General features: G+C 40.7%; 2 protein-coding genes across 3 annotated transcripts; both read right to left on the minus strand.

The window, feature by feature from the left end:
• Positions 1 to 2,222: 2,222 nt before the first annotated feature.
• On the minus strand, positions 2,223 to 14,916 carry adnpb (activity-dependent neuroprotector homeobox b). The gene is made up of 4 exons (XM_023795183.2): positions 14,443 to 14,916; positions 10,589 to 10,705; positions 10,175 to 10,267; positions 2,223 to 6,363 (listed from the first exon to the last, which is right to left on the minus strand). Exons 2-4 carry the CDS (start codon positions 10,694 to 10,696, stop codon positions 3,310 to 3,312), a joined length of 3,255 nt encoding a protein of 1,084 aa, XP_023650951.1. The 5' UTR covers positions 10,697 to 10,705; positions 14,443 to 14,916; the 3' UTR covers positions 2,223 to 3,309.
• A 6,093-nt stretch (positions 14,917 to 21,009) lies between these two features.
• dpm1 (dolichyl-phosphate mannosyltransferase subunit 1, catalytic) lies at positions 21,010 to 24,312 on the minus strand. 2 transcript variants are annotated; one of them, XM_023795169.2, is made up of 9 exons: positions 24,160 to 24,312; positions 23,586 to 23,685; positions 23,414 to 23,447; positions 23,000 to 23,076; positions 22,838 to 22,863; positions 22,552 to 22,647; positions 22,353 to 22,421; positions 22,120 to 22,234; positions 21,010 to 21,957 (listed from the first exon to the last, which is right to left on the minus strand). In XM_023795169.2, exons 1-9 carry the CDS (start codon positions 24,297 to 24,299, stop codon positions 21,853 to 21,855), a joined length of 762 nt encoding a protein of 253 aa, XP_023650937.1. In that variant the 5' UTR covers positions 24,300 to 24,312; the 3' UTR covers positions 21,010 to 21,852. The 2 variants fall into 2 exon arrangements, with proteins under 2 accessions (XP_023650937.1, XP_023650938.1); XM_023795170.2 differs by having other exon boundaries at positions 23,586 to 23,699; positions 24,258 to 24,306.
• Positions 24,313 to 27,814: the final 3,502 nt, after the last annotated feature.

Raw genomic sequence — 27,814 nt, forward strand, 5'->3', positions numbered from 1 at the left:
ACTGCATCCTGGGTTCTCATCAAGCGAAAACATGAATATCAGCAGGGTTTGTTTGCGGCCTTTGTCAATTTTTTAAAAGTGTTTAGCTCAGTTGAACAAGCTGCTCTGATCCCCCCACCGGTATTCTGAGTGTTGTGCAGAATGGAGAAAGAACCATTCTGGAAGAACCAAGATTCATCAGGAGTGTGTTCTTGCTCCTACTCTGTTTAATGCTTGCATGGATTGGGTGTTGGGGAGGGTCATGAGGTCCAGTGGCTGTGGGGTATCTGTTGGTGAGGAAAGGTTTACTGATGTTGACTTTGCTGAAGATGCTGTGATCTTTATGGAGTCAATGGAGGCTCCGAGATGGGCTCTCGAGAGACTGAACATGTAGTCTGTGTGTCTAGGTTTGCGAGGGTTCTGGGTCAAAACCAAGATCCAGGCCTTTAATGACCTCTTAGGCATCACTGTCAGTAGCATCTGTGGAGAGAATTTCAGATTCATCGAGAGGTTCACTTACCTTGGCAGCAATTCATGTGTCTGGTGACTAGGGATATAACAATACACTCAACTCACAATTCACGATACAATTTTCTCATGATTTTTTAACAGAATGAGCTGCAAACAAATTTATTCTAAAATATTCCTTTATGTTTCTAAACTGTACAAAATGTGTCCTCTTCTTAACAGTGAAACTGAAATTGAATAAAATTCTGTTTTAAAAAAATCCCAAATCAAAATAAATGGTTCTGTTATACTGAATTTGTGTATGTCACTGATTTGAGATGACATCATCTGTATTTGTGTTCAACTGGAGCAAGACAGAAACAGCCTCTGCAAAATCCCTGTGACATTTGAGGGGCTTTTGCCATAAAATTCAGATTGGAATAAAAAAAAAATATGGCTATTGGGGTGGTTATTGCTACAGATATGAAACTATATACGCAGCAATAGAGAACACAGGATTTAGTTCCTTATGATTGTTATGGTGTAATCTTATTTTTAAGTTTTAATTTATTTTACTTAGCCTATTAGTGTACAAATGGGCATCTCTTAAGTTTTGTTATTCAGAGAGACATGTTGCCTTATGTTTGGTTTACAACTGTTCCTAATTGTGTTTAAAGTTTTAATAGAAAAACAATTTCAAAACAAATTGTTTCTCTGCACCAAACAGTGAACCCAAAATCGAGGTGTGTAATGAACAGTAAATTTTGTGTACCATTATACCCAGACTGCTTCTGCAAACATTTGTGGAAGAATGGGTCGCCTTCAGATTAGCTCAAGAGCAGTGCATAGAGAACTTCATGGAATGGGTTTCCATAGCTGAGCAGCAGCTGCATCCAAGCCTTACATCACCAAGTGCAATGGTAAGCGTCGGATGCAGTGGTGTAAAGCACGCTACCACTGGATTTTAGAGCAGTGGAGGCATGCTCTGACGAATCACGCTTCTCTGTCTGGCAATCCAATGGACGAGTCTGGGTTTGGTGCTTGCCAGGAGAATGGTATTTGACTAACTGCATTGTGCCAAGTGTAAAGTTAGGTGGGGGCGAGGGGATTATTGTATAGGGTTGATTTTCAGGGGTTGGGTTTGGCCCCTTAGTTCCAGTGAAAGGAACTCTTAATGCTGCAGCATTCAAAGCCATTTTGGACAATTTCATGCTCCCAACTTTGTGGGAACAGTTTGGGGATGACCCCTTCCTCCTCCAACATAACTGCATATCAGTGCACAAAGCAAGATCCATAAGGACATGGGTGAGTGAGTCTGGTATGGAGGAAGCCCTGACTTCAACCCAATAGAACACCTTTAGGATGAATTAGATCAGAGACTGTGACCCAGGCCTTCTCATCCAACATCAGTGCCTGACCTCATAAATGCTCTCCTGGTCAAAAATTCCCGCACACCTAAACCTTGTAGACAGCCTTCCCAGAAGAGTTGAATCTGTTACAGCTGCAATGGGTGAGCCAACCCCATATTAAAGCCTATATATTAAGAATGGGATGTCATTAAATTTCATGTGTGTGTAAAGGTAGGTGTCCCAATACTTTTGGCAGTATAGTGTACATTACTGTGTAGAAACAATTTTAGGTTTGCAAATGTTGTGGTTTGGCAGCTGAATATGTAGCATTTTCACAGGGCTGTTGATGTTACAACACATTATTACCAACCTATTGAACATTTACACAGGCAATGGTACATGTTATCCTCACAGGAGGGAATAAAGACCAGGCTGGGCAGTCAGCACTGTGAGAAGCACAATACAGCACTTTATTGTTCTGAAATGTTTAAATGGAAAATACAAACTGAAGTGAAAAGAGCACAAATTAACATACACACAGTAAGTAATTTCAATGATAAAATGTCCACAATACTGCAGCAACGGGTGTGAGCCTTCTAGAACATAACGTGGTCTTTAAAAATTAAAATAAAAATGGTACAGCTACAGGTTTTTTGCAAGGCTGATTTTAATACAGTCTAGGCTACAAATTACATTATCTAAGGAATAATGAAATAAGTAAAACTGCCCTTTCATTTAACACAGAGATGATGCTCTTATAGCAGAATAAAAGTTACTGCAAAAGCAAATTACATTATTTTTTTAATTTGTATGTAGTATATATATATATACTACATATATAGTATATATATGTATATATATGTGTGTGTATATATATATATATAATTTTTTTTTGCAAAATACAATGTTTTGTTTAAAAAAAAAAAAAAAAGAAAAAGAAAAAACAGCAGCCACTAGAGCACTTTTTATCCACAGAAGTGGACAAAAGTAGAAGTTATGACAATCTAACTTGTGCACATAAAGAAGAGCAAATATATCATAGATACACTACAGCGATGTGATGAATCTCTTCAAACAGGTCTAAAAGACTGTACAAATATACACCAGCTATTTTCTCACTATATGAAATGAGTGATTTTCCTACTTAATCCTCTATCCTGGAAACCAAAGACCTTGCAATCAGTCAGTCATCATATTCTTGTGATGAATGAGCGGAAGATATATAAAAAAAGATTTTAAGTAAACTGTTGTATACATAAAGTAAACTGAATGGGAAACTCAGACTTATGTACTATTTAGTGCATCTTTTATTTTCTTCCTACAGCAAGTCTTAACATTGTGGTTTATTTCTTGCTGCTATTGTAGAACATTTGCTGACTTTTTTTGCTGACACATGGATTCCTATTCTACAGGATGGCTTGTTGGTCACATCCTCCTCCTCACTTCCCCTTCTGCGGTTGCTGGCTGTACCAGTTCTGAAGCCTCAGAGAGCCATCAAACTATTGGTCGTTTTACCTAAGTTCCTGCAAGGATATTATACCTGTTGGCTGCTTAGGGACACACCTCCTGATAACAGGGTACACTTTGGCTCATTGCCTCCAGCCACACCATCATTAAGCTCGTCTAGTATAGAAGTTTCTGACTTGCTGTCTAGGATTCCCTGGCTGCTGTGGTTTTTCCATGATGTGCAATGGCTCTTCTCCTTAACATGCTGGTCCTCCTCTTTGTTAATTTCTATTTTCTTCTGTCTAACCATCTGCTCAGCTGACCCATAGCCATTCTCACACGGGGACGCCTTCTCCTCCAAGGTCCTCAAGTTTGATTCTGAATCTAAAGGGTCTCTGTCTACAGCCCCTCTCTTTTTCTCTTGTTCAATGGCAAGCCCACCATCATTCATGGCATGACTGTTTCTGGCTTCCACTACTTTATCTTTCTCTTCTCCAGTGGCCATCCCCTCTTCATCTGAAAGTCTTCTGTCAATAGATGCCATAGCTTCCTCTTTTTTTTGTGACCCATTCTTAGAGTCCAGTGTTATAATTTCTGAGTGCTTTTTAGTCCTTTGCTGTAAGGTGATTTCGATTGTCGGCTTTTGGTCATTTCCATCGACATTAGGCACGGGTGCACTTTTCGATCCATTTGGCTGAGATTGGGTGCGCTTGATGGACTTCCTTGGTGTTCTTCTCAAAAGTGATGTAGCACTTTCATCCAGGCAATGACTGATGGAGTTAGTGGATCGACCAATGGATGTTTTAGATGTATGACACTCTTCCTCCTCTTTGGCTTCAAAAAACCACTCAGGGTCAAAGTTCATCTTGTGCTTGAGTCGGCTGACCTCTCGCATGTTGAAGCCTAACAGAACAGCAGCTTTCCTGGACTCACAATCCTGAGTGCACTTCCTTCGCCGGTTCACAAAGTGGCTGGAGATGTCAGATTTCCACAACCACAGGCTAGCTGCAAGCTTTTCTACTTCACGTCTTAAAGGGTAGGGCTGTCTGTTGAAGTACTCTGTGAGGAAAGCTTTCCTAGCCTCATAGGATTCATCTTCATAGCCTTTTGGGTCAAGCACCAACACCACAGCATCATCAGACTTATCAGTCAAACTTGTTGGGGAGTGGTCTTGGTCAAGTTTTCGCTTCTTCAGGAAACCTGGGTCTAAGCGTTCTATGTCACGCTTGAGTGAAGCTATACCAGATGACTGGGTTACCTTCAGAGATGCATTAGGCTTCTCTTGGCCATTCTGCATCTTTCCCACACCACGGCAGTGTACAAGGTGAAGGGTGATTGTGGAGGCTGTCATGTTGCTGGTATACACACCCAGGCAGTGGATGCACTTATAAGTCAATTTCTTCTCCACAGGGTGTACTGTCTGAATCACCTGATGCCTCTCTCTCAGGTGGTGTGCAAGTGCATCAGAAATTGGCCCCTTGAGGATGGAGAAGCATAATGGGCAGAGGGTCTTGCCTACGTCCTTCTTGTAGGGCACAGCAGCCTGTGGTACACTCTTTATGGGTACATCAAGACTATCGGGAATTTTGGGAGGTGTCTTTTTGCAATGAGTTGCTGTTGTGTTGTTTTGAGCATGGAAAGCCACGGATTCCTCTGGCGCATCACGCATGTTGTAAGTTGTAACTATCAGCTGGATGTTCTTGGGGTTGCCTTGCTGGAGAGTAAGATCAAAGGTGAGGGGGGAATCGGTGCGCGGCCCCACCACCTCATCTGCATGGACCAGCCGCATGTGTGCCACCATCTTTTCTACATCATTGAAAGTCGAACGACAATACGGGCAAGACAAGCCATGAATCAGCATATGATTGAGAAGGGTGTCACTAGGCAAATAGCGGTTGCAATACAAGCACTTGCTGGTGAAGTTGTGGATCTTCATGATGTAGTTGGCAACTGCTGGAATTTTTTCTGCCTTGTGCTCCTTCTCAAAGTGTGCACTGTACACATTCTCTGGGAAGAGCTCATTGCAGATGGTGCAGATCTTCCACTTTTGCGTATAGGATGTGCCAAGGATGGAGGTGCTCCCCTTCTTAGTGGCACCTGAAGCCACACCAGCAGCAGTGGCTTGTACCCGTGAGGACAGAGGTAATGACTTGAGTGTAGAGGAAGAAGAGGTAGAGATCCCCGACTGGAAGCTCTTGCCCTCAACTGAGCCCCCAGACCCAGGCATGCGCATGTTCCCACCAGGGAGCGGCTGTTTGACGGTTTGTGATTGTTGTGGGACAGACACCTGTGCATTGCCTGGCAAAGTGATTCTAACCTGCTGGCCACTGATGGAGAAAGCCTGTGTGGTCCCACTCTTAAACCCATATGGTCCCTGTTTTAGTTGGGTGCCTGACAGCAATCCAGCTTTTGGTAAGACCAGTCGGCTCAATTGCTGAGCAGACAGGGAGCGGGCACTGGTGGTCACCAAGGTTCCCTTTTGAGTGACTCCCAGAATGCCCTTGTCCTGAGGCTTTGGTGAGAGCAGCATGAGGGGTTTGGACCTGGGCACCACCACATTAGTGTGGCCAATCATTGCAGTCACCTGATAGCCAATGCGCTCATGGTCCTCAATGACGTGCTGGACCAATGCCTCGTAGGTGCGTGGCACAAACATGCAACGCTTGCAGTGAATAGTATCATCACGGGCACCGGGGTTTCCCCTGACAGCACCATTGACAGACTTATCACCAGGCTTTGCCACGTATGGCGCGGCCACATGTTGGAAGTGTTCCCGGTAAATGTGCTTGCGCACCACATTATACAGCGGATCACGGTAGGTGCACTTCTTGCAATAGTACACTGCCTGCTCCACACTGTCTGCTGTTTTGAGCTTGTGGCTGCCATCAAACCTCACTGCCTCCTTCAGGCCACCAGGAACTCCACCTGCTCCCTGCCGGGCTATGTTATTTGGCATGTGGAACAGCTTTATGTGTGTTTCAAGGGTCTTCTTGTTGCCATTGTAAGTGCAGTATGGGCAGTTAAGCAGAATGCGGCTTTCAAAGTCCTCACTGTGCACATTGCGGAAGTGACTCTTGTAGGCTGAGAAGAACTTAGAGGAGAAGGGACAACCGGAGCAACAGAATGGTTTTGATCTGTACTCCTATGACATAATGACAGGAGAAATAATATTAATAACTGTAATTTACAGCAAAGTATAAAGACATCCTAACTAAAATAATTTTAAAAATTCATTCACCAAGATATGCTAGGGATCAACACAGATTTTTGATTTTATGTTAATTTAATATAAAAAACAGACCTTTTCCGCATAAGCTGATTGTAGTAAACATACTGTAAATCAAAGTTTAATACATCCCAATACAACCATGAACTGTAATAGTTCAGTGGATTTACCAACTGCAAAACATTTTCAGCAGATGTCATGTTTCGTTCCAGAAATTTCACATTTCTTAATAAATGTCAGCAAAATATATTGCCTTGCTGTAATAGCATGGAATAATCAAGAACACCTATGGAAAATAAGAACAATTTAGAAGAATTAATATAATACATTAAATATATTTAATAATAACAAATTCACATGAATAAAATACTTGAAAATTTAGCAACTTTTCTTCTGTACAGGAAGAAAAGCAAGAAATTCACCTCAAATACAACCCTGTTTCCAAAAAAGTTGTGAAGCTGTGTAAAATGTAAATACAAACATAATGCAATGATTTGCAAAACTTATAAACCCATATATAATTGAAAATAAAACAAAGATAACATAAATACTGAGAAATTCTAATGTTTTATGACAAATATATGCTCAATTTGATGTTTCAAAAAAGTGGGGCCGGGGGCAACAAAACATAAATTTGTAAACAAAAATTTGGTAATACTAAAACAAAACACATGGTTGAATATCACACAAGTAATTAAGTTAATTAGCAACAGGTCAGTAAGATGATTGTGAAAGACTGTTAAGGCAAATAGTGCAAGAATCTAAGAATCATGTTCCTCAGTATAATAGCAGATACTAGCAGCACATAGGCTACAACGGGATCGTGATTTATTTAGCAACTGGGCTGATACCTGGTAGATGGAATTTTACGTAGATAAATGTAAGGTAATCCATGCAGGGTGCAGAAATATAAAGTACAGATATTCTATGGCTTATTGGTTAGGGAAGTGCACTTGTAATTGAAAGATTGCAGATTTGAATCTGGGTTCCTTTAAATCAGAGCTAGGTAAGATTTTAACAACTCTGAACTATTAGTCAAGTTCTCCCCAAACTAGCTTGATGGGCCGAATGGCCTCCTCTCGGTTGTAAATTTCAGATATTCTTATAATATTACTATATATTTGGGAATTTCATTCTCTATAGTACATAACATCATTAAAAGATTCAGAGAATCTGGAGAAACCTCTTTCTGCAAGGGAAAAGTCCTAAACCAATCCAAGATAGCCATGATCGTCAGGTCCTCAGGTGGCACTGCGTTAAAAACAGACAACTCTATAGTGGAAATCACTGCATGGGCTCAGGAACACTTCAAAATACCACTGTCTGTGAACACAAATGACAGATTAAACTTGCAACCATGCAAAGAAGAAACCATATCTAAACACGATCCAGAAACACCGCCAACTTCTCTGGGCCCAGGCTCATTTAAGATGGACTGAGGCAAAACTGTCCTGTGGTCTGATGAATTAAAATTTCAAACTCTTTCTGGAAATTTTGGACACCACATCTCCTGAGCTAAAGAGGAGGGGGACCATCCAGCTTTGAATCAGCGGACAGTTAAAAAAGCAGCATCCGTGATGGTATGGAGGTGCATTAGTCACTGGCACTATTAACGCTGAACGATATATACAGGTTTTGGAGCAACATATGCTGCCATCCAGACAATGGGTGTGTCCGAAATCGCGCACTTGCGCACTTTTAGTGCGCGATTTTAGGGCGTAGTGCGTTCACACTGGCAACTAAGTCAAAATTCAGTGCACTGAAAGTACCCGGATGGTGCACTGAAAACGGCCAGAAAACGCAGTGCAGAATGATGGATACTACTCGCACTAAACAGACGCCATTTTGACTACATAACGGAAGGTGAGGGACTTTCGGCAAGTTTTCATTGTTAAATTAAGGCGGACGACACAGACACGTAAGCCCAAGCGGAGGCAACTGCTTCATATAAATCTAAGTAACGTTAATAAAATTATTTTACTGATGTGTACTGCGGTGTGTAGCCTGTCACTCTCTGACGACAGCTATAGATAATTTGAGTTTGCGATTATATCGACACACGTAAATGTTAGCAGTTTTTTAGCCTGTTAGGCGGTAGTAGTTAGGTTATATACACGCAAATAAAACCACAAGGAAATTGATTGAAAACAAAACACGGCAGATATTTTGGAGCGCTGGAGAATCGCGATCAAATGCTAGTCCGTCACTTCCGGTAAGTGCAAAACGTTTAGGACAGCACTTACCCATGGTAGTGTGCACTACAGAAGGAAGTGCGCGGTGCGCACTACGCACTACATCTCAGTGCACTGAGGCAAGTGCGCGATTTCGGACACACCCACCGTCTTTTTCAGAGCAGGCCTTGACAATGCAAAACAATGCCAAATTGCATTCTGCACATATTACAACAGCATGACTCTGTAGTAGAAGACTGGCCTGCTGGCCTGCCTGCAGTCCAAACCTGTCATCCATTTAAAACATTTGGCGCATCATGAAACAAAAAATATGACAAATGAGACCTTGAACTGTTAAGCAGTTGAAATCCTATGCCAAATAAGAATGGAACAACATTTCTCCAACTGGTCTCCTCAGTTCCCAAACGTTTACAGAGTGTTGTTAAAAGAAAAGGTGATGCAACATAGTGGTAGCCATGCCCCTGTCCCAACTTTTTTGAAACATGTTGTTGCCATGATATTCAAATTGAGCACATACAGTATTTGTCATAAAACAAAATTTCTCAGTTTCAACAACTGATATGTTGTATTTGCTTTATTTTCAATTAAATATGGGTTTATATGATTTGCAAATCATTGCATTCTGTTTTTATTTACACTTTACTCAGTGTCCCAACTTTTTTGAAAACGGGGTTGTAGATCATGTTTAAAATCACAAATGCTTTTCAAAAGGGCCAAATGCCTGACTCACTTTGACTGAAAAAAGACAAAACTATTTTTTTCTCCACAAGAACTCAGAACTCTGTGTGTACTGCAGGGTTGTAAAAAGCTGGGGTGGACTTTCCTTTTGTGCTGATAGTGAAATATTTTGCATGGCCCTGCATTAAATTTCTCATGTTGGCATTGTCACCGGTCAGCTTCCCTGCCAAAAAGGTTCTGGTTTTTACATCGCACATTTTTCACATTTCCAGGCAACACCACACTGCAGATGCACATTCTTCCTTCACCACCCAACCTAACATACTGTATGCTTTGTTACATTTGCATCGCTGAGGCTCCTTCCATATTATAGGTTCTTGTTATTCCCACCTTTCCAGAAGCATCTTTTTTACCCTTTACTTCTCAGCATGTAAAGAGTCAAATGTAACCTTGGTTTTTGAGTGTCTTGACCCATATACAGAATGACAATTACCGTACACAGCAAGCCAGTATACATGTGTGAATATACTAATCGTGTTATTGGTGTAGCTCACATTTTAACGTGTTTAATTAGTGGGCATTTACCACATCAGCCTAAATAATGTGCACAAGAGGATTCTAAAAGAAGGATTTAAAATCAATTAATCCAGCCCCCTAGATCTACTGACAGTATCTTCTTACACAGACCCATGTTTGAGAAATTTACCAGTTTCTTATACATAAAACAGTGGTTATATTTTAACTAAAAGTTAAAAGGGTATGCATGAAAATAACTGAAATGGGCAGTCTCAGAGGAGAGTGAGTCTTTGTTCTGTCCAAGTTCAGCTAGGATCAGATGCTCTGGGTATGAGACTCACCTGGGGTTTGGTTGATGACGGATCCCACATGCACACATCTTCCCAACTAGTGTTCTTGACATAGAAGTCATTGGGGACAAATTCTTTAAAATCCTACATGATAGGGAAAATAATGAATAAACCACAGAGTAATAAACCGTTTTTTTCCCAGTGTAAACATTTAAAGCCCATATTGCAAAGTCACTTAACATCAACATTGACTTAGTGTGTCTAATAATTGCAATATCACCATTGAAAAGACACTCTGTGTGAAGATATACAATAGTATGAACAAAGAATCAAAATGAAAAATCTAAAATGAAAAGAATTAAATGGACAACTTATCAATATCCATTTTAAAATTTCTCAAGAAAAACTGATGGACAATTTGAAGCCTTTCAGATAAAAACATGCAACACTACCAAGCTTGCTTACATCAATGTGGTCTTTGCAGTACTCCAAGCCAATGTCACTGAGAACTTTTTTCACATTTCTCCTGGCTTTTCGCAAACTGCCGAGGTTATTTACTGGAAGCTGAAACATTCTTCTTACCTGTAAAGAGAGACAGATGAATCACAACCCAGTCTCTCCTAGTTACAGAAACTTTAAGCCTTACAATCATGGGTTAAACCTGTTTGCATCTAACCTCGTAAAACATGATCAATGCATATCAATTCAAGAGCCACTGAAGCACTTTTTCTAATGCATCACCATTTTACATTACCTTCTCCCTAGGAGCCAGTGGAATTTCACTTTCTTTTTAGCATGTTTCAAGACCGATTTTTAAATTTAGACTTGACAAAACTGTGGCAAAGCAGGGAAATGTGTCAAAGTTGATCAACCTCAATACATGCTTTTAAACACAATTTTTATGATTATGCATTCAGCCATTTTATATAAAAGCGGTACTAAACAACCTGTAGACTTTGGGCTGCTGTCCTAAGGCTGCCCTAACTTTGAGGAAGATTAGCAGCAAGTCACATGCTGATGAAGAGGCTCAGGAGCGCCCTTCAGACATTGGTCAGTCATTAGTGGTGCAAAGAGAAGAGACCATCTACAGCCTACCCAAAGACCATGTGCAACCTGTTGCATAGACACCAATACAGAGAATTTAGTGGTCAACTGCTGAAGAAGTGGTCTGATTGAAACTTGAAAAATGCAGCATGCATTCTTTATAACGCCAGATGGTACAACTTGGCATGAAGAAACTTCCACTGGACCTATACAGTATATCCCATCTTGCTCTCCATGAGACACATTGACTTGTTAAAAGGTTAAGCACCCAGATGGAGTGGTGGAAATTAAATGAATCTGCACTTGGTGAAAGGTCATGTGACTGTATCACAATGATTATAATATCAGATCAAATGGACAACAGAGTTGGCAGTATGGGCACACTGCTGGTCCCATGTCAATATGGTATGACACTCCCCAGGCCTGGATACATGCAGCGATATGGTGCGGAAGGGAGTTATACAGCCGTTTTATCCACTCCTATGGCAAGTTGGCCCACAGCTCTAGAAACTGGCCCTCGAGATCCTGCATATTGGCACTGGGTCTAAGTTGACACACGTGCTGTGTGTGGACGGGTGTTGTACTTGTTGAAAGACTGTACCAGGGTGCTGTCTCAGGAGGGGTAAGACATCTGGACACAGGTTGTCACTGATGTAGCGCTGTGCTGTCAGGGAACCCCGAATCACTACCAGCAATGACTTGAAGTCATACCCTATGGCTCCCCACACCATGATGCCAGGAGTAACACCAGTGTGTCTCTCCACAATATTGGCAGGATTGGTCCTCTCCCCTCAGAGCCACCGTACGCACACACTACAGTCTTTTGTGGTAATGCAGAACCGAGATTCATCACTGAACATGGTATGACGCCACTCATCATGCCTCCCGGCTATGACACCACTCCAAACAGAGCCATCTCTGTGTTGGTGTTAAGGGCAGCCAACACATGGGATGGTGAACCCATAGTCCGGCTGATGCCAGGCGTCGGGATATAGTGCAGGATGACACGGGGTGTTGTAGACAGTCCAATACCTGTGTCCAAATGGCAGGTGCAGATGTCATGGGGTTCTGTAACACTTGCCGCACAATACCATGATAACAAGATTGGTGTGGTATGTCTTGGGTGACCAGAACCTTCACAATGCATGTGGGTGCCCTCACGTGCCCATTGGTTCCAACATTGGGCAGCTGCAACATCCCCATGCCCCACATGCCAGGCAATTGCACGATGCGTCCATCCGGCCTCATGCAAACCCACAATGTGACCCCTTATCAAACTCTGTCAAGTGCTGGTAATGGTGTCTAGTGTGTCTACAAGGCATCCTCTGTGTCTGGTGACTAAACAGGCCTACTCCTTGCAAATCAAATAATTTACATACCCATCGCTGGTCTGCATGAGTACTAAATCCAATCCAACATAAATTGGACCATTACTTCTGGGTACTTAACTTTTTTTGTCACTGAGTGTATGTACAGGCGAGAGCAAGTTTTGGGGGAAAGCACAGAGTCAGTTGGCATACAGTGCCTCTGAAACAAATGGAGTTAAGGGTCTTAGTCAACTGCCCAATGGTGACATTGTTTGGGTGGCCACGGGATTAGACCAGCGACCTTCCATTCATGGGAGCAGAGTCCTATGCCACAGAGCCACACACACTCTTAGCCCCAACTGCTTAAACAGAGATTCAGCCTGCATGCTTAGTCTGAAAAATTTAAATTGTAGCAATGTGGAAGGCCCACGGCACCTAATTTTGTCTACAAGTATTTGAATATGATCCAAGCTGTCCTGTATGGAAACACAATATTTCCAAAAAAATTCTGGATAAGACAGATGGATCCCCATTTGCACCACTTGCCATTGATATCTGCATAGTTTTTTTCAGCACCAGCCCTGTAAGGTAACAGTACAGTGATATTGTGCTGAAAGGCTGGATGACTTGCTTGGATGCTGTCTCCCATCACTGGTAGATGGCGCTAGAGAACACCTCTGCCTCCCTGTTATGTAAGCTTCCCCGTTCTGCCTTTGCAGCCTCTTGCGGCAAACGCAGAATGGCGCCTCCTATTGAGTCAGGAAAGAAACTCACCATCTACGACATGTCTGCAGTGAATTTTTTTGGGTGGGGGTTGGGTCTAGCTTGTCCTGCTTAGGTTGGCTGGTATAGCACGAACATATACATATACTCTATAGCAAGTAAAGTGGAGTTGACCAAATGAAGCTGAGCTGAAAATGTTTCAAGCTTCAGCAAGTACAGAAAGAGATCTGGAATAAACTTTTTAAGCATCCAGAAATACACTACATGTTACTTACTGGTCACAAACGGAGCAAACATATTTTGCAATAATTAACCCTCCCCATTAACAAAAACCCACTGATTATGTAAAACACACTAACCACATTATATCTGCAAAACACAGTCTTTTACCAATAACACTGACATGCACTGCAAGTAAAAATAGATGGTGAAATGGTTATTAAAGGTGGCTCTGATGGTCATAAAAGGCTGAAAACATGGACATAAAGTGCACATCCTTTCTTCCACGGTCGGTATCCGCCAATGTAAACTGTAGGTATATGGAAGGACTCGTGATATTTCATTCTTACGGGGTGTACAACAGACAGTCACGCTCTGAAGGGGTACAGACAAGTTAATAATGCAAAACCTCCGACTAAGCAGAGAAAACGTCACAGTTATGCCTATCGTGCTTTGGTGTCAGTATAAAAACACCAAATCTTTTGCAAATACACCACAGCATCAATCTAGCCAGTTTATAAAGAAAACGAGTCACTTTAATCACGACTATCACAGTAGATCATTGCAATTTACTCGTCAGGGAAAAATACTATAATGAAAAAATAATAAATAACATTATATCGAGGATGTGTAACCAGCACATACGTACCGGCTTTCTCCTATCAATCTATTGACTGTAGACGGACAGCTTGATAATATATACAGCTAATGTGCTCCGATTATACACTTACTAGACATCCAGAAACATTAATATCAATATATACATCCATCGGTGAGTACAAAGGGACGGCAGATGCACTCTGCCTGTACAGGCGATTCCTTAGTAACGAATATCCCAGGCTGTATCATTCCTTCAAATCATTTAAAAGATCAGGAGTTATCCAGCGATCGGCAAGCTGTGTGAAATACTCAAGAGGACAGACATCCGCAGAGGCAGCCAGCGAGACGCATAAACAGGGCAGCCTCTGTGAAGGGTCTGGAAAGGGGACGGTAACGTTAGCTGGTTAGCGGATGGTGGCGGCTTACCTGCCGGATATATTCGGGTATTCCGCTTTGCTATCAAGGCAGAACCCCAGGTCAGGACACGTAAAAAATGAAATAAAAATGGGGAGGGGGAGATGCTAGCTGTCGCTGCCCTCGTTTATCCTCCTTCTCACGCTGGGCAGCCGGCGCTACCCGCGGAGCCCGTCTGTTCTTCGGGCGGACACAGCGCACCAAAAGAGGGAGCCCGCGTCCGCTCTCCACCCGCCCCGGACCTGTCCTTTTCTGTCTGCTCGGCTGCCGAGGATGGAGTGCCGCTGTTACTCATCTAGATGGGTGATCCCTACGATGGACAGCAATTGAGGAAAGGACTGGCACTGGGAGACAGAGTAGCACGTATAGAAGCATTCGTAAGATATTGGTTTTTAATATTATTATTTATTATAAATCATCTCCCCCCACTCCTCATCCAGGGACAATACACCCCCAGTCAGAACCTGCCCTATTCAAAATGGCGTACGTGAAAAAGCGGATATGACATAAGCGTTGGATTTGCATAAACTCATTGTGCCGTGAGAGGAATTCACTCCAAAATTCTTCACCTGTAACTATTGGTAACATCGACTTTGTGTTAGTATAGATGATGCTGTTGGATAAGGATGGTTTCAATATGCATAATAGTAATGGGATAACAAGACTGAAAAAACTACACTACACTAACCGATAGGGGGCGTCATGGCGAATTTAGAAAGCAGAGAAAAATTAAACGAACATATGTCTAAGCCGAGGTCCTTCCGCGACGGTGGCGAGGCATTATAATTCCAAGCTTTACCGCTATTTTCCTGTCGGTTGTAGATCTTATAGCATCGCACCACTGTGTGTTGGTTTTAATTAAACTGAGCCATGTGGTTACGATTTTGTAGGGCTAGTATTTTTTGTCTAATCTGAACTATGCATAATGTATAGCTACTGTATTCTTCAAACCTAGAACAGGCCTTCATTGTGCTGGTTTGGCATTATGCCATATCAGGTCATTCATTACCTGACAGTCATTTAGGTCTCAAAGTGAAAATTTGGTTGTCTTATTATCAAATATACTATTCACAACAAATTAGATCATTACAATGTATTACATGTTGTTATTTCAAAACAAAGTACAGATAGTAATGCGAAGATTGAGTGAAAAGGGTACTGTCTTTGTAATACAGTAGAACCTTCGAAGTCGAACGCCTCTTAACTCGACCAACTCGGACGTCGAACTGGCCTGTTGAAGTTTTTTCGACTTGCACCATAACCGAAATAGTGTAACTCGACCGTTCCTACTAAAACTTGTATCGGTCGAGGCGCGTTCAGACCAGTTCAGACCTCGAACGGGTGGATCGGTTGAGAAAAATGTAGCCGCAACTCAACCGAAAACCAGAACACAACAAAACAGACCTGCTAAAACCTGTACGGATCGAGAAGCGTCTGAAACAAAGGCAGATGGACCTACTGGGATGCTGATGCCTACCGCACTCAGTCTACAGAGTTCTCTACGTACGCTGTGTGTTCGGTGTGAATTTCTTGTGCTTTATCTACAGTACATTTAGTGATACAATAATCGTCATCATCATGAAAGTGAGTCGTGAAAGCAGCAAACCAAAGGCGAAAGTGGTGAAAGTAACTGTGGAGCTTAAAAACGAGATTGTAGGGAGATTTGACGGTGGTTGTCGTGTGTCTGCTTTCGCTTTGGTGTATGAGATTGTCGTATATTTCATGTTTATTGCTTTTGCGTGTGTGCTTTTTCATGTGTGCATTACTTTTATATTGATTGGTAATCCTTTTAATCATTAGTTATGTAGGTAGATAATTTCAAATAGACAATGATTTGGGGGTCTGGAACCTATCAAATTCATTTACATTATTTCTTATGGGGAAATTCGACTTTGACCTCGACCACATCGAAACTCGAACAGCCTTCTCCAACGAATTAAGTTCGTGTTACAAGATAACACTGTACTTGGTTACTAAAAATGCCTCCATTTGATTTACTTAGTCATCTGTGAATTCATGGTAAGAATGTGTTTCTACGAAACGTCTCTTTTTATTTACAGTGTCCCACAATGCAATAGAAGGTCTGGTTCCCATTTTCCAAACTCTGTGCACAGGTGAGAAGACTCTGATAACATATTTAGGACTTCTTGCAATCCTTGGCACGTTAAAATTGATTGAAAATGTACTATTTTAGTTTATGTGAACATAACTTATATTAGAAGACATTTCTGTAATGTTACAGCATGAGACCATACAGGTACAGTAAGTACAGAAAGTAGTCATAATCACACTGGCAGGCCTAATATCTGGAATTAAAAATGTGAAACATTGCATGGAGGGATAATATACTAATATACCACTAAAATCTCAAATATCCTAACAAAGTACAGGTGCAGTAATCTGCAGTGACAAAGACAGTACAGTGACATGTGAGAGCTAAAATAAGCATGCATGCAGTTATTAACCGATATTCCAACTGTGTATCCAGTACAGCGTCATAGTCAGCCTGGAATCTATCCCAGGAAGCACAATGCACAGGACATTCTTGATAGGAGGCCAGTTAGGACACACATGCAAAAGGAGATCATGTATGCATACAGAGCAGGGGAGTATTCAAACTGCCGATGCTGGGGGTGTGAGGCAGCCGTGTGACCCAGTGTTCCTCCCCATATGTAAACAAGTGTTCTAGGGAAATCTACTAGTCAGCTGGGCATGGCTTTGGAACGTCAGTTCATTCTGTTCCATGAGGAAGGATTCTTATGTTTTTTTTTTTTTTTAGTTGTACTAGCTGAAGCTGTAATTGCTGTCATCCATCCATTTTCTGTAACCACTTGTCCTATTCAGGGTCGTGGGGGGTTGGGAGCCTATCCCAGAGACTATGGGTGCAAGGCAGAGAACAACACAGGATGAGGTGCCCATCGCAGGGCACACACACACCATTCACTCCATCCACATGCCCACCTACAGCCAATTTGGGAACTCCAGTTAACCTCAGTATGTTTTTGGACTATTGGGGAAACCGGAGTACCCAGAGGAAACCCCACAATGACACGGAGAGAACATGCAAACTTCACATATACAGAACCATGGTCCCAGAGGTGTTTTTCTCCTCTACATTCAAAGTTGGATAACATTGTCCGAGTAAGACCAACACTCAGACTGGCATCAAGATTTTGGAGTTGATACAGTGTCCCCCCAACAGCAGATCAGTTGAATATGAATATCTTTAGTCACTGCACATGGAGTGGTGAAATGTCATTTAGTTGCTCTCCAGCCAGCAGTACAGCATATACAACATGCATGCACAGGGACAATAAATATAGAAACACACAATATACTGAATACGAGACAAGATATATACAGTACTGTGCGAAGGTCTTAGACAGTCAAAGAAAAATTTCAGAGCTATGTATTTGGGTAGTAAATGTCCATTTGGTCAGGAAAAAACACTCAATTTAACATTAGGACATATGCAAAAAAAATATTGACATCATAAAAACCAACAGCAATTTCTGCTATTCTTCAATAAGTTATTGATGTCTTGTTGGATGGCTACTTGGGTTCCCAAACCTCTCCTCAGGAGCACTTCAGCCATTCCATGTAGTTTTTTAAAATTTCACCAGTATATGAACACAATTCGAAGAACTAACAAGGCTCTAACTCTGTACACACATGACTTGCCCCCATCTTTCAGAATTGTTAAAACCATAAGGGATGGGCAGCAAGTTATTATTGACCCAACTGCTATTTTACCTTACAACTTCCTGTCTTTTTGGTTCCTCTCATGTCTCCCAACTTGGTCCTCGGGAGGGAGCAAAAATGTGGGCTGTCCAGGGGTTCCCAAGGACCAGGTTGAGAAACATAATTATACGTCTCCTTTTATGTGGAATTTTAATAACTTATACTGCAGTTGTCTTTCTTCTATCCGTTATGTTCTTGAATAACCATGTCGGGAAGAGGGTTGGAATAGTGACTCAGCAGGTCAAACTCAGGGTTGAGATTTCTTTTCTGCTTCCAAACCAAGTCTGCAGAGTGTGTATGTTCTCCCTGTGTCATATAGCTTTCCTCCAGCAGCTTGAAACACACACAGCCTGGTTGATTGGCATCTCTAAATTGCCCTTATGATGGACTGGCATCCCATCCTGTCCCTGTGACCCTGATCAAGATATAGTTGAATGAAAGATGCATGTATGAGGGGAGGAATGCTTTATAAAATACATAGCATTTAATGTGAGCAATAACAAAACTATGTGAGGAATGAGAAAAGAAAAACCTGGGGCAAGTACAAATCATATTTTCATAACACCTGCATTGTAGTAAATTAAACTTGAATAAATGGAGTTGTGGAGATAAGAGTACCAGAATGTTACTTGCAATTTCCATACCCAAGTGTGTACTTAAATGAAAAAAAATAAGTTGCAAGTAAACATAAAAAAATTAAAATAAAGTCTAGAACAGCACATGCATTCAGGCAAAATAAAATACACTGGTACCTCAGTTCTCAAACTCATTAAATCTTGAATTTCTTAAAAGTCGAAGCAACCAGTTTGAAAAAAAATTACCTAGAGCTCGATCTGAATCCCAGAAGTCAAACCGTGAACGCCGACCTAAGATAACTTGTACGCGCTGGGAAATGAGTCACGTGGCACGTCTCTAAGCGGAAACAAAGGGTAAAGCTTCAGTCTCAGCCTCGCATTAGCTGTGATAGCATCGTGCGTGTTTACACTAGCTGAATACATGTATTTAGACAGTAAAAATAAATTTAGACAATGATAGACTGTAACAGTAATTATTATTATATAATAAAATACATTTAAAATAAAGATTTCTTATTCATTATTTTAATATTAATAATAAACCATTAATACGTTTAATTAATAATATTGTTGTCCTGAGCTGGGACGGAACGGAGACAAAGGCGCAGACGTCAGGGTATCGGGGAATACGGGGTTTAATCACAGATAAGACAGGCAAAACGGAGATGGACAATACAATGACCGGACTGGGGAAACAAACTGAAACGCAGACGAAATACAGAGGGCTAATGAAAACAACCAGAAATGGCTGATCACATGGGGATTCCATACGGTGTTAACGAGGGGGCGTGGCACACGGAAGGCGCAGGACACGTTTTTTTTTTTGTTTTTTTTTTAAACTTTACACAAATATTTTGGATACATTTATTTTCTTACTTTACAAATTACTGATTTTGATAAATGTGCTTAGATGTGTTTAGTACAGTATATGCTCTTCATGTATTATCTGGTTCATTTTGTGTTTAAATGCTAAAAACACATATTTAGGTGTAATTTTTGGGGGCTGGGAACCAATTAATCGGTTTTCCATTATTTTTTATGAGGAAAATTCGATCACAACTCGAACTTTTTAGGATTCAATCCGGAGTTCTGAACGGATTAAATTAGAGTTCCGAGGTGCCACTGTATATGGCTGTCCAGAGGTGAAAAAATAAAATCCTGATTGTAATGCAAATATCAATTTTCACACATTCATCCATCAAATTCAAGTGTTATTAAAATACTTCACTCAACATTCCTTTCAGTTGCCATTGGACTTTCCATATTTTGGATTTTCCATAGCAGCAGAGAGGCTTCAAGGGGATCTGGATTTAATTAGCGAATTGGCTGATACTTGGCAGATGAAATTTAACACAGATTAAATTCTTCTCAGGAGCAGAAATATAAAGTACAGATATTTTATGGGTTCCACTGAAATAAAGGTAGCTGAATACGAGAAAGATCTCGGTATGTATGTTGATGCTTCCATGTCCCACTCTTGCCAGTGTGGGGAAGAAATAAAAAAAGCCAACAGAATGTTGGGTTATATCTCTAGGTGTGTGGAGTTCAAGTCAAGGGAGGTGATGTTACACTTATATAATTCCTTGGTAAGACCCCACCTAGAATACTGTGTGCAGGTTTGGTCACCATACCTCAAGAAGGACATTGCTGCCTTGGAAAAGGTGCAACGAAGAGCTACGAGAATGATTCCTGGTCTTAGAGGAATGTCTTATGAGGAGAGGTTAGCGGAACTGAATCTGTTTAGCCTTGAGCAAAGGAGACTAAGGGGGGATATGATTCAGGTCTATAAGATTCTAACGGGTCTGGATGCTGTTCAGCAAAATGACTATATTAGTCTAAATACTAGAACTCGTGGCCATAAGTGGAAATTAGCAGAAGAACATTTTAAAACAAATTTGAGGAAGCACTTCTTTACACAGCGTGTAGTTAGAGTATGGAATAGTCTTCCTGCTAGTGTAGCGGAAGCTAAAACCATGGGTTCCTTTAAATCAGAGCTAGATAAGATTTTAACAACTCTGAGCTATTAGTTAAGTTCTCCCCAAACGAGCTTGATGGGCCGAATGGCTTCCTCTCGTTTGTAAATTTCTTATGTTCTTATTTGCTTTAGGAAATAAATTCTGACACATCTCCTGGAATCTGACTCAAAACAACAAAGATCATTTCCTGTCATTGCTCCTCACTGGACTGAATGCACAGACCAGCAACCCGATTGTACGTCAGTGGGAAAAAAAAATATGAACAGACATAACCCATTTACCAGTGATTTGCCATTTTGAATGGTTTTCGATGAAAATGTATTTATTTCCTAGTGCTTTACATTAATCAATGATGGCTGCTACATTTGAAGAGGGTAATGGTATCTTTCACTGAAGTTCTTGATACAGTACAGTAACAAACAATGAAGGCTTCCCCTCCAAGACCTGCCCTCATAACTACAAAGCAGTAGCAAACTGAGCAAAGGGGTTTTTTAAAAACCTGGATCCAAAACTGTGTGACACAATGTGACATCATGTTAAGCCTAGGAAACAATCTGGACTTTTAGTCTCTGGATGTAAATTACAATACGAGCACTGATCTTCCATGTAACAAAAATGTGGAAGAACTGCAACATTTAAAATGGGTTTTGTTCATACTGGTCAACAAAGATGTGTCTTTTAGGGAAATAATGGAATTCTATTAACTTATATCTTCAAACTTCAAGCAGTCTCTCTGAAGATAATACGATTATGACCATATACTAGTGATGGTATTATGGAATTTGTGATCTTTAATGGTAAAATAGTCCACAATACATGTAACTTTGTTCATGGGTTCATGACACAGTAATGTCACAAAAGTAAAAAGTCACAAAGTAAAAAGTACAAAATAGGGTTTAAAGTCTAAGTGCAAGTCTTTAGGTACAACTATCTGAACAGTACTGTGAGAGCTTCCTGCACAGACAGAAGCTGGGATTTCTGAATCTTTCCCACACAGGCAGCATTTAACTACAGTCTCCCTCCTGTGTTATCACTGTACTGGAGCAAGAGAAGTTTGGAATGAAAACTCAATTGAACCAAATTAAGTCACCAGTGGCAATCCAGGTAAGTCTGGGTAATCAGACAAAACATCAAGTGGTAGCAAAAAGAGTTAACAACCCTTTCAGAAAGGAGACTATTTCATTTCCACCCAGTTTGGACTCTCCATAAACACGGTCCACAAATGTGATTGGAACCTGTTGCAAGGAATAAAAAAGTATGGTTAAATTTTAAGAAAAAGACTGCAGCATGCATTCCATGCTGGAAAATGCCTGATTAATTGTAAAATATTATAATTACAGAACTCTGGATACTATATTACGGAAATCAGCTAAACTACCAGATGCAATGAGTCTTACTTCTCCAATGCTGTACCCTAGTTGTCGGGCCCTGACAATCATCTCCATCTGAAAAACGTAGCCCTTGGAAACACACTTCTTCACAAGCTGCCCAAGAACCTCTTTTTTATACAACCTGTAAAACAAAAACGTAGTCTCACCACCTCACACCGCACAGCTGGGAAAGGTCATGGCCACTGCTTGACTTCCATCACTGTACACAATAACGAGGCGACAGAGCCATCACACCCTACCTGAAACTGCCAGTCAGGTCCGACGCTCCCGGCCTCAGCAGGACTTGAGTGAGAAAGTTGGCTCCTCGGCTATAGGGCAAGAGCCACTTTCACAACTCAGCACACTCAGGACAGAAGGCACACAGATTTCAGAACTGCAATTTTTCAACAGTTAAAAACCTCCTGAAAGAAAGCAGAGCAGTTGTATTCTTTTGGTTACCTAATGAGTTTTCTGCGCAGGTCCCAGCCATACACTCCTCCATCGCCACTGTATCGAGTGCCGGACACCAGGTCAAACCCTCCTTCCCTTTGCTTCCTGTAGCATGCACACAAAAGCAAGGTCTGACTGTCATGACTTGACTGCAATTACTTGACATAACTGCAGATGCTCTTCTTTTGATTGAGGGCGGATACAGTGAAATGTATTAGCAAGCACAGGAAAAAAAAAAACACGATAATAAAATCTTTAACAAGTACTGGGCATGGCAGATATGGATGACACTTACTGAATAAATTCAGGAATGAACTTGGGCTGAAAAAAGAAAATTGTTCTAGTTAACATTTCATTGAAGCTGCTCAAACAGGAGTAGTGACATTGCCAAGAACAGGGAGAAATGATAGGGACAACGTCAAAAACAATGGTTCACTGAAGGCATCAGACAGCTTACATGGTGAGAGAGGTCAGCATCCATGATGATTACAAAGTTTCCAGTGGCATGTTTGATACCATGGATGTAAGCAGTTCCTATAGACAGAATGACTCACAGTTAAAGTATGGCCAACTACATCAGGACAAATACAATTTATTCTCAAATAAAATATTAATTTTACCTATCATCTACTTAAATATTATTTAATAACCAAGTTTACGGTTACTGTAATTGCTAAATAAAATGCTACTTTCAGGGTGACGATGTGTATATAATGGCATTACTGGAAGATTCTTTAGGATTTCTTGGTTTTCCCTGTTTGGATTATTGAATGCATATATAGAAACATTTCATATACATTTTAAACTAAGGAATTAAACCAAACGCAAAACTCATTCGACATTACGCCAATAATTAATGCGGTGTTCTTACCCAACCCCAGTTTCTTTTCCCTCGGACGAAGAATCTACAAATATACACACAGACAATCAAAATTACATAATCTAAGAGCAACATCTCAAGAGAACAGGGAAAACGTCCATTTCACATTTGAAAATAGATCGGGAGTTTTTAGTGTAATTATAATGAAACACAGCTTACTTACGATCTTATCTGCACCATAAATGTTCTGCAGCTGCTCTGCCACTTCCAGCGTCCCATCTGGGCTCCTGTCATCGATAACGATGATCTCGTAGTCATAGCCACTGCAAGGCAACCGCTATGATCAACAACATATAAAAGGCCACTGAATGAAAATCTGATAATCACCTCAGTTTACTTTAGTTTTCTACGAATACGATTTACGTGCAACTGTTTTTGAATACACTGGAAAAGATTAATTATATTCCGTGACATATGAAGCCTGTAATGGCCCGAGAGTTAACAGGCACATACGAACAAGAATTATAATTAGTCTGAAATGGATACTAGTAGCCAAGGTTTATGTGTGCCTAAGATTAAACAATTAAAGTTTAAAGATATGTATTTGAGAAAATAAGTTAAGAAGTCCCTAAATGACGATTGCAAATACAATAAAGTTAATTAACACACTAAAAATATGAAGAGGCTGAGCGTTTTAACTGTGATGGGAATTCACACTCCAGATTTTTCCAATGACAGCTCATCACAAACTCCAGTACCCAAAACACAAGCAGAGGAACAGACTCCTCGAAACTGACCTTTCTCCAAAGTACTTCACCAACAGCCACACTATCAAGGGCAAATTTTCTCTCTCATTATACGTCGGTAACAACACGGAATATTTATCACTGCTTACTCGGCTTTTGCTGGTTTTCCTATTTGCCATGTTGTACTGCATAACCGGATGTGAATCTTCCTCGACGAATATGTTTTTAAGTCAAGCGAAACTGTAAAACGGCTTTGCTGCCATCTGCAGCACGGGAGGATGACCTTCAAACAACGTTCGCTCTTATAAGTATGTAGATCTAGTGGTGCAAATGTTAAAAGCTTATATCGCGTGTGCTGTAGAGCTTTTGACAATTGCATAGAAATATATTTTTTAAAGAAATGGCCTAGTACACTAGTAAACTTACGTAATATGAAAAACGGTGTAGCTCGTATAATTTAAACATCTTTTGCTCATGAATACAGCTTAACCTTCATCCTGTACAGAATCCATGATATCAAGGCAAGCAATATATGGGACAATATTGTTCCCCTTTTTAGTAGTCCTGTCAAGAAGCTTTCTTTAAAAAAACAAAAAGGTTTGCATACAGGGAATAACATAGTTGCCATGTGTTTCCCTCTTCTCTTATTTTCTGTCTGTTATTAGGACAATTCTGGAGAAGATGGGCCTGCAGGGGAGGGCCACACCCTTGCAGGCCAAAAAGAACTGGGACAATTTGGAAAAAAAATTTTTTAATGTCACAAGTTAATAAACATACATTTCCTAAAATTTTCTTTTTATCAACTGCCATTTTTGATTTCCTCTGCTGTTAGGATTGCAAGTATCCAGGGTCAGGAGAGGGATTCAGTGGGAAGGTTACTGCTGACTTGGCCCTGGGATGTCCTCATGGATGAGGTGTTGGGACAGAAGCCTTCCACTAGGCCTCCTGTTCTAATTGCTACCATCCCTGAGGACACTCTAGGGCCAAGTGCAGCACTGCAAACCCGATATAATGTAGGACAAGGTCACGAATTGAAATGACCTTCGGCCACCTGAAGGAGAGATTTCAGTGCCTGAAAAGGCTGAGGGTTGCACCTGACAGAGCATGTGACAATTGTTGCATGCTCCATCCTACACAGCATAGCCACCATCAGAAGAGGGAGGGTCCCTGAGGTGGGGGTGTAGCCTGATGATGACCTTGAGCCAGTGCACCTTGACCAGCCCAGTGGCAGAGCGGCCAGAGACCGAATTGTGGCCCGATATTTTCAAGAATGACAGCGCAGTCGTTTCACACAAATGTTAACTTTATCATCAAGACACTTTACTGCCCTTCAGCCTGTAAAGAGTACATAACCGAGTATTAATAAGTTGTACACGCATAATATATGAATGAAAGAGAGAGAGATTTGTTACCATTTGTTTTTTTAAGTATTTCTATCTGCAACTTAATTTTGGTCCTCCTCAGTTCATTAAATTCCATTTCCTGCTGGATTACTTTAGGGTTAACTACTTTTATTTCTAGACATAGGTGAAAAGTTGTAAGAATTTGCTGGCTGCTACAAAATATTGCACTGTGGTGCTTTTTGGTATTTCTGTGGGGTTTGTACAATTTATGATCAACAAATTTCCATAACTTTTCCATGAGTACGCCAGGACTCCATGCTATATTTCGAAGTTCATTTTTTGTTAAACCAATTCAGAAAAAGTTGTTATGTGATTATCATTTCACCATTGCAAACAGTAATGTGAAAACATTAGCGCAACCCATTAAATATTTAGTTCTTTATAAAGAAATATCAACATATTAGTATTAGAGCTTCTTTCAAATTGTATCTGTAGATAAAGGTGATGTAATTTCATCACCTATACAAAAACAAACAAATTCACTTATTTAACAAAGTAAATTAACTAAAATGTCAATTCCTACTGAGGAAAAAGTTAGGATACCCTGTGACCTAATAGCTAGTATTTCCCCCTTTGGCTGACAAATGCATCAAAATTAAAAAGATATTAGCAGCTTATTTATATTATATGAGTTTAATCTTCCAGCTGCTCTGTTTTCAGAGATTAGAGTTAGCTAGCTAGCAAGCATCAACAAACATTTTATGGGTGGGGAGGGACAGACATGTAGGTTGGCACAATGTCACATTAAACATAAGAAATTGTATTGTATTGCTGAATCTAAAACATGACCGTTTTCATAGGCTCCTTCATGGATAATCTTGATTTTTACTGTTGTACTCTTTTACATGTGTTTGGGGAAGATGCCACTGGAAGATTGAAGGAAATTTCACTATCCTATTCAGCTGTCTGTCAACGCATTCAAGATGTCTGATCTCGAGGATAAGCTTGTTAAGTTGAAGGACCCAGCTTGATGAATCTACTGACATCACAAACCGATCTTTAAATTTTAGGGTATTTGGGAGTATAATATAAATGTAAGGTTGGTATTTTAATCAGTTTACCCGCAGGTTCTTAAATGTATTTAAAAAGCATTTAATTGTATATTCTCAAAATAAGGTCTTGAAACTGATGAATTTCATTTTCGAGTACTAGGTTTAATTTAAAAAGGTCTTATTATGTTGGCTTGAATAAGTCAACATATAGTTCTTTTATTATGTTGGCCTGAAAAAGCCGACATGTTGTCTTTTCTCCACCCCCAATTTTCTAAACGCTTCTCCTACAGTTTTAGGAATACAGCCATCAAACTTTCCACACTTCTTCATCCCTTAGCTGTAAATTTGGGATGTGCTTTTATATGATCTTGCACCCTCCATCATTTTTGGAGGTCCTGCCAAACACCCCATTTTTCCCATTGACTTATAGAGGGAGGATTTTTAAATAGCTGCCCCTTTCACATGTTTGAAGCTAAACCCACAAAACTTGAGTCATACAGTCATGGGGTAAATACTGTCAACTAGGTTATCATTTTCTGGTCAGTTATGTCTTCCATCCTAGAAACACTTGAATTGCTGCCATGTCACATTTTAGATGGTTGTCTGTGCCAAAAGATTTGATAAAATAGGTGGAGCCCCCCACAGCCAATCAGATTTCACTCAATAAAATTTAAATTTATATAGCTGGCCTTTTCAAGCCAACATAAAGTTTGTTCACAAACTTCTCTTTCATTATTATTATTCTCTACCCCTCATTTTCAAAACACTTCTCCTCCTACAGTTTTAGGAGTACAGCCATCAAACATTCCACACTTCTTCGTCCCATAGCCATGAATTGAGGATGTGCTTTTATAAGCTCTTGCATCCTCCATCATTTTGGCAGGTCCTGGCGACACCCCCTTTTCCCCATTGACTTATATAGGGAAGATTTTTAAACTGCTGCCCTCTCACAGCTTTTAAGCTAAACCCACCAAAATAGAATGGGTCATGGGTCATACAAAATCAACTGGGGAAATTTGGTGGATGACCACAATTGAGGGTCCTCTCATGCACTCAATCAAATTTCATCCAATCAGAAAACAGGTACATTGCAGAGCATTACATCCGCGTGGCTCTGAGGAGAACGAACACCCAGAAAGCTGCAGGTCCAGACGGCATCTTTGGGCACCTGCTGCGTTGCTGCACTGACCAACTGTCAGGTGTGTTTACTTCCATTTTTAGCAAATCCCTGGTGAAGTCTGTGGTCCTCACGTGCTTCAAAAGATCCATCATCATCCCTGTGCCCAAGAACAACAAACCTTCATGCCTGAA

The sequence above is a fragment of the Paramormyrops kingsleyae genome, chromosome 6, assembly GCF_048594095.1.
Source record: "Paramormyrops kingsleyae isolate MSU_618 chromosome 6, PKINGS_0.4, whole genome shotgun sequence".
NCBI lineage: Eukaryota > Metazoa > Chordata > Actinopteri > Osteoglossiformes > Mormyridae > Paramormyrops > Paramormyrops kingsleyae.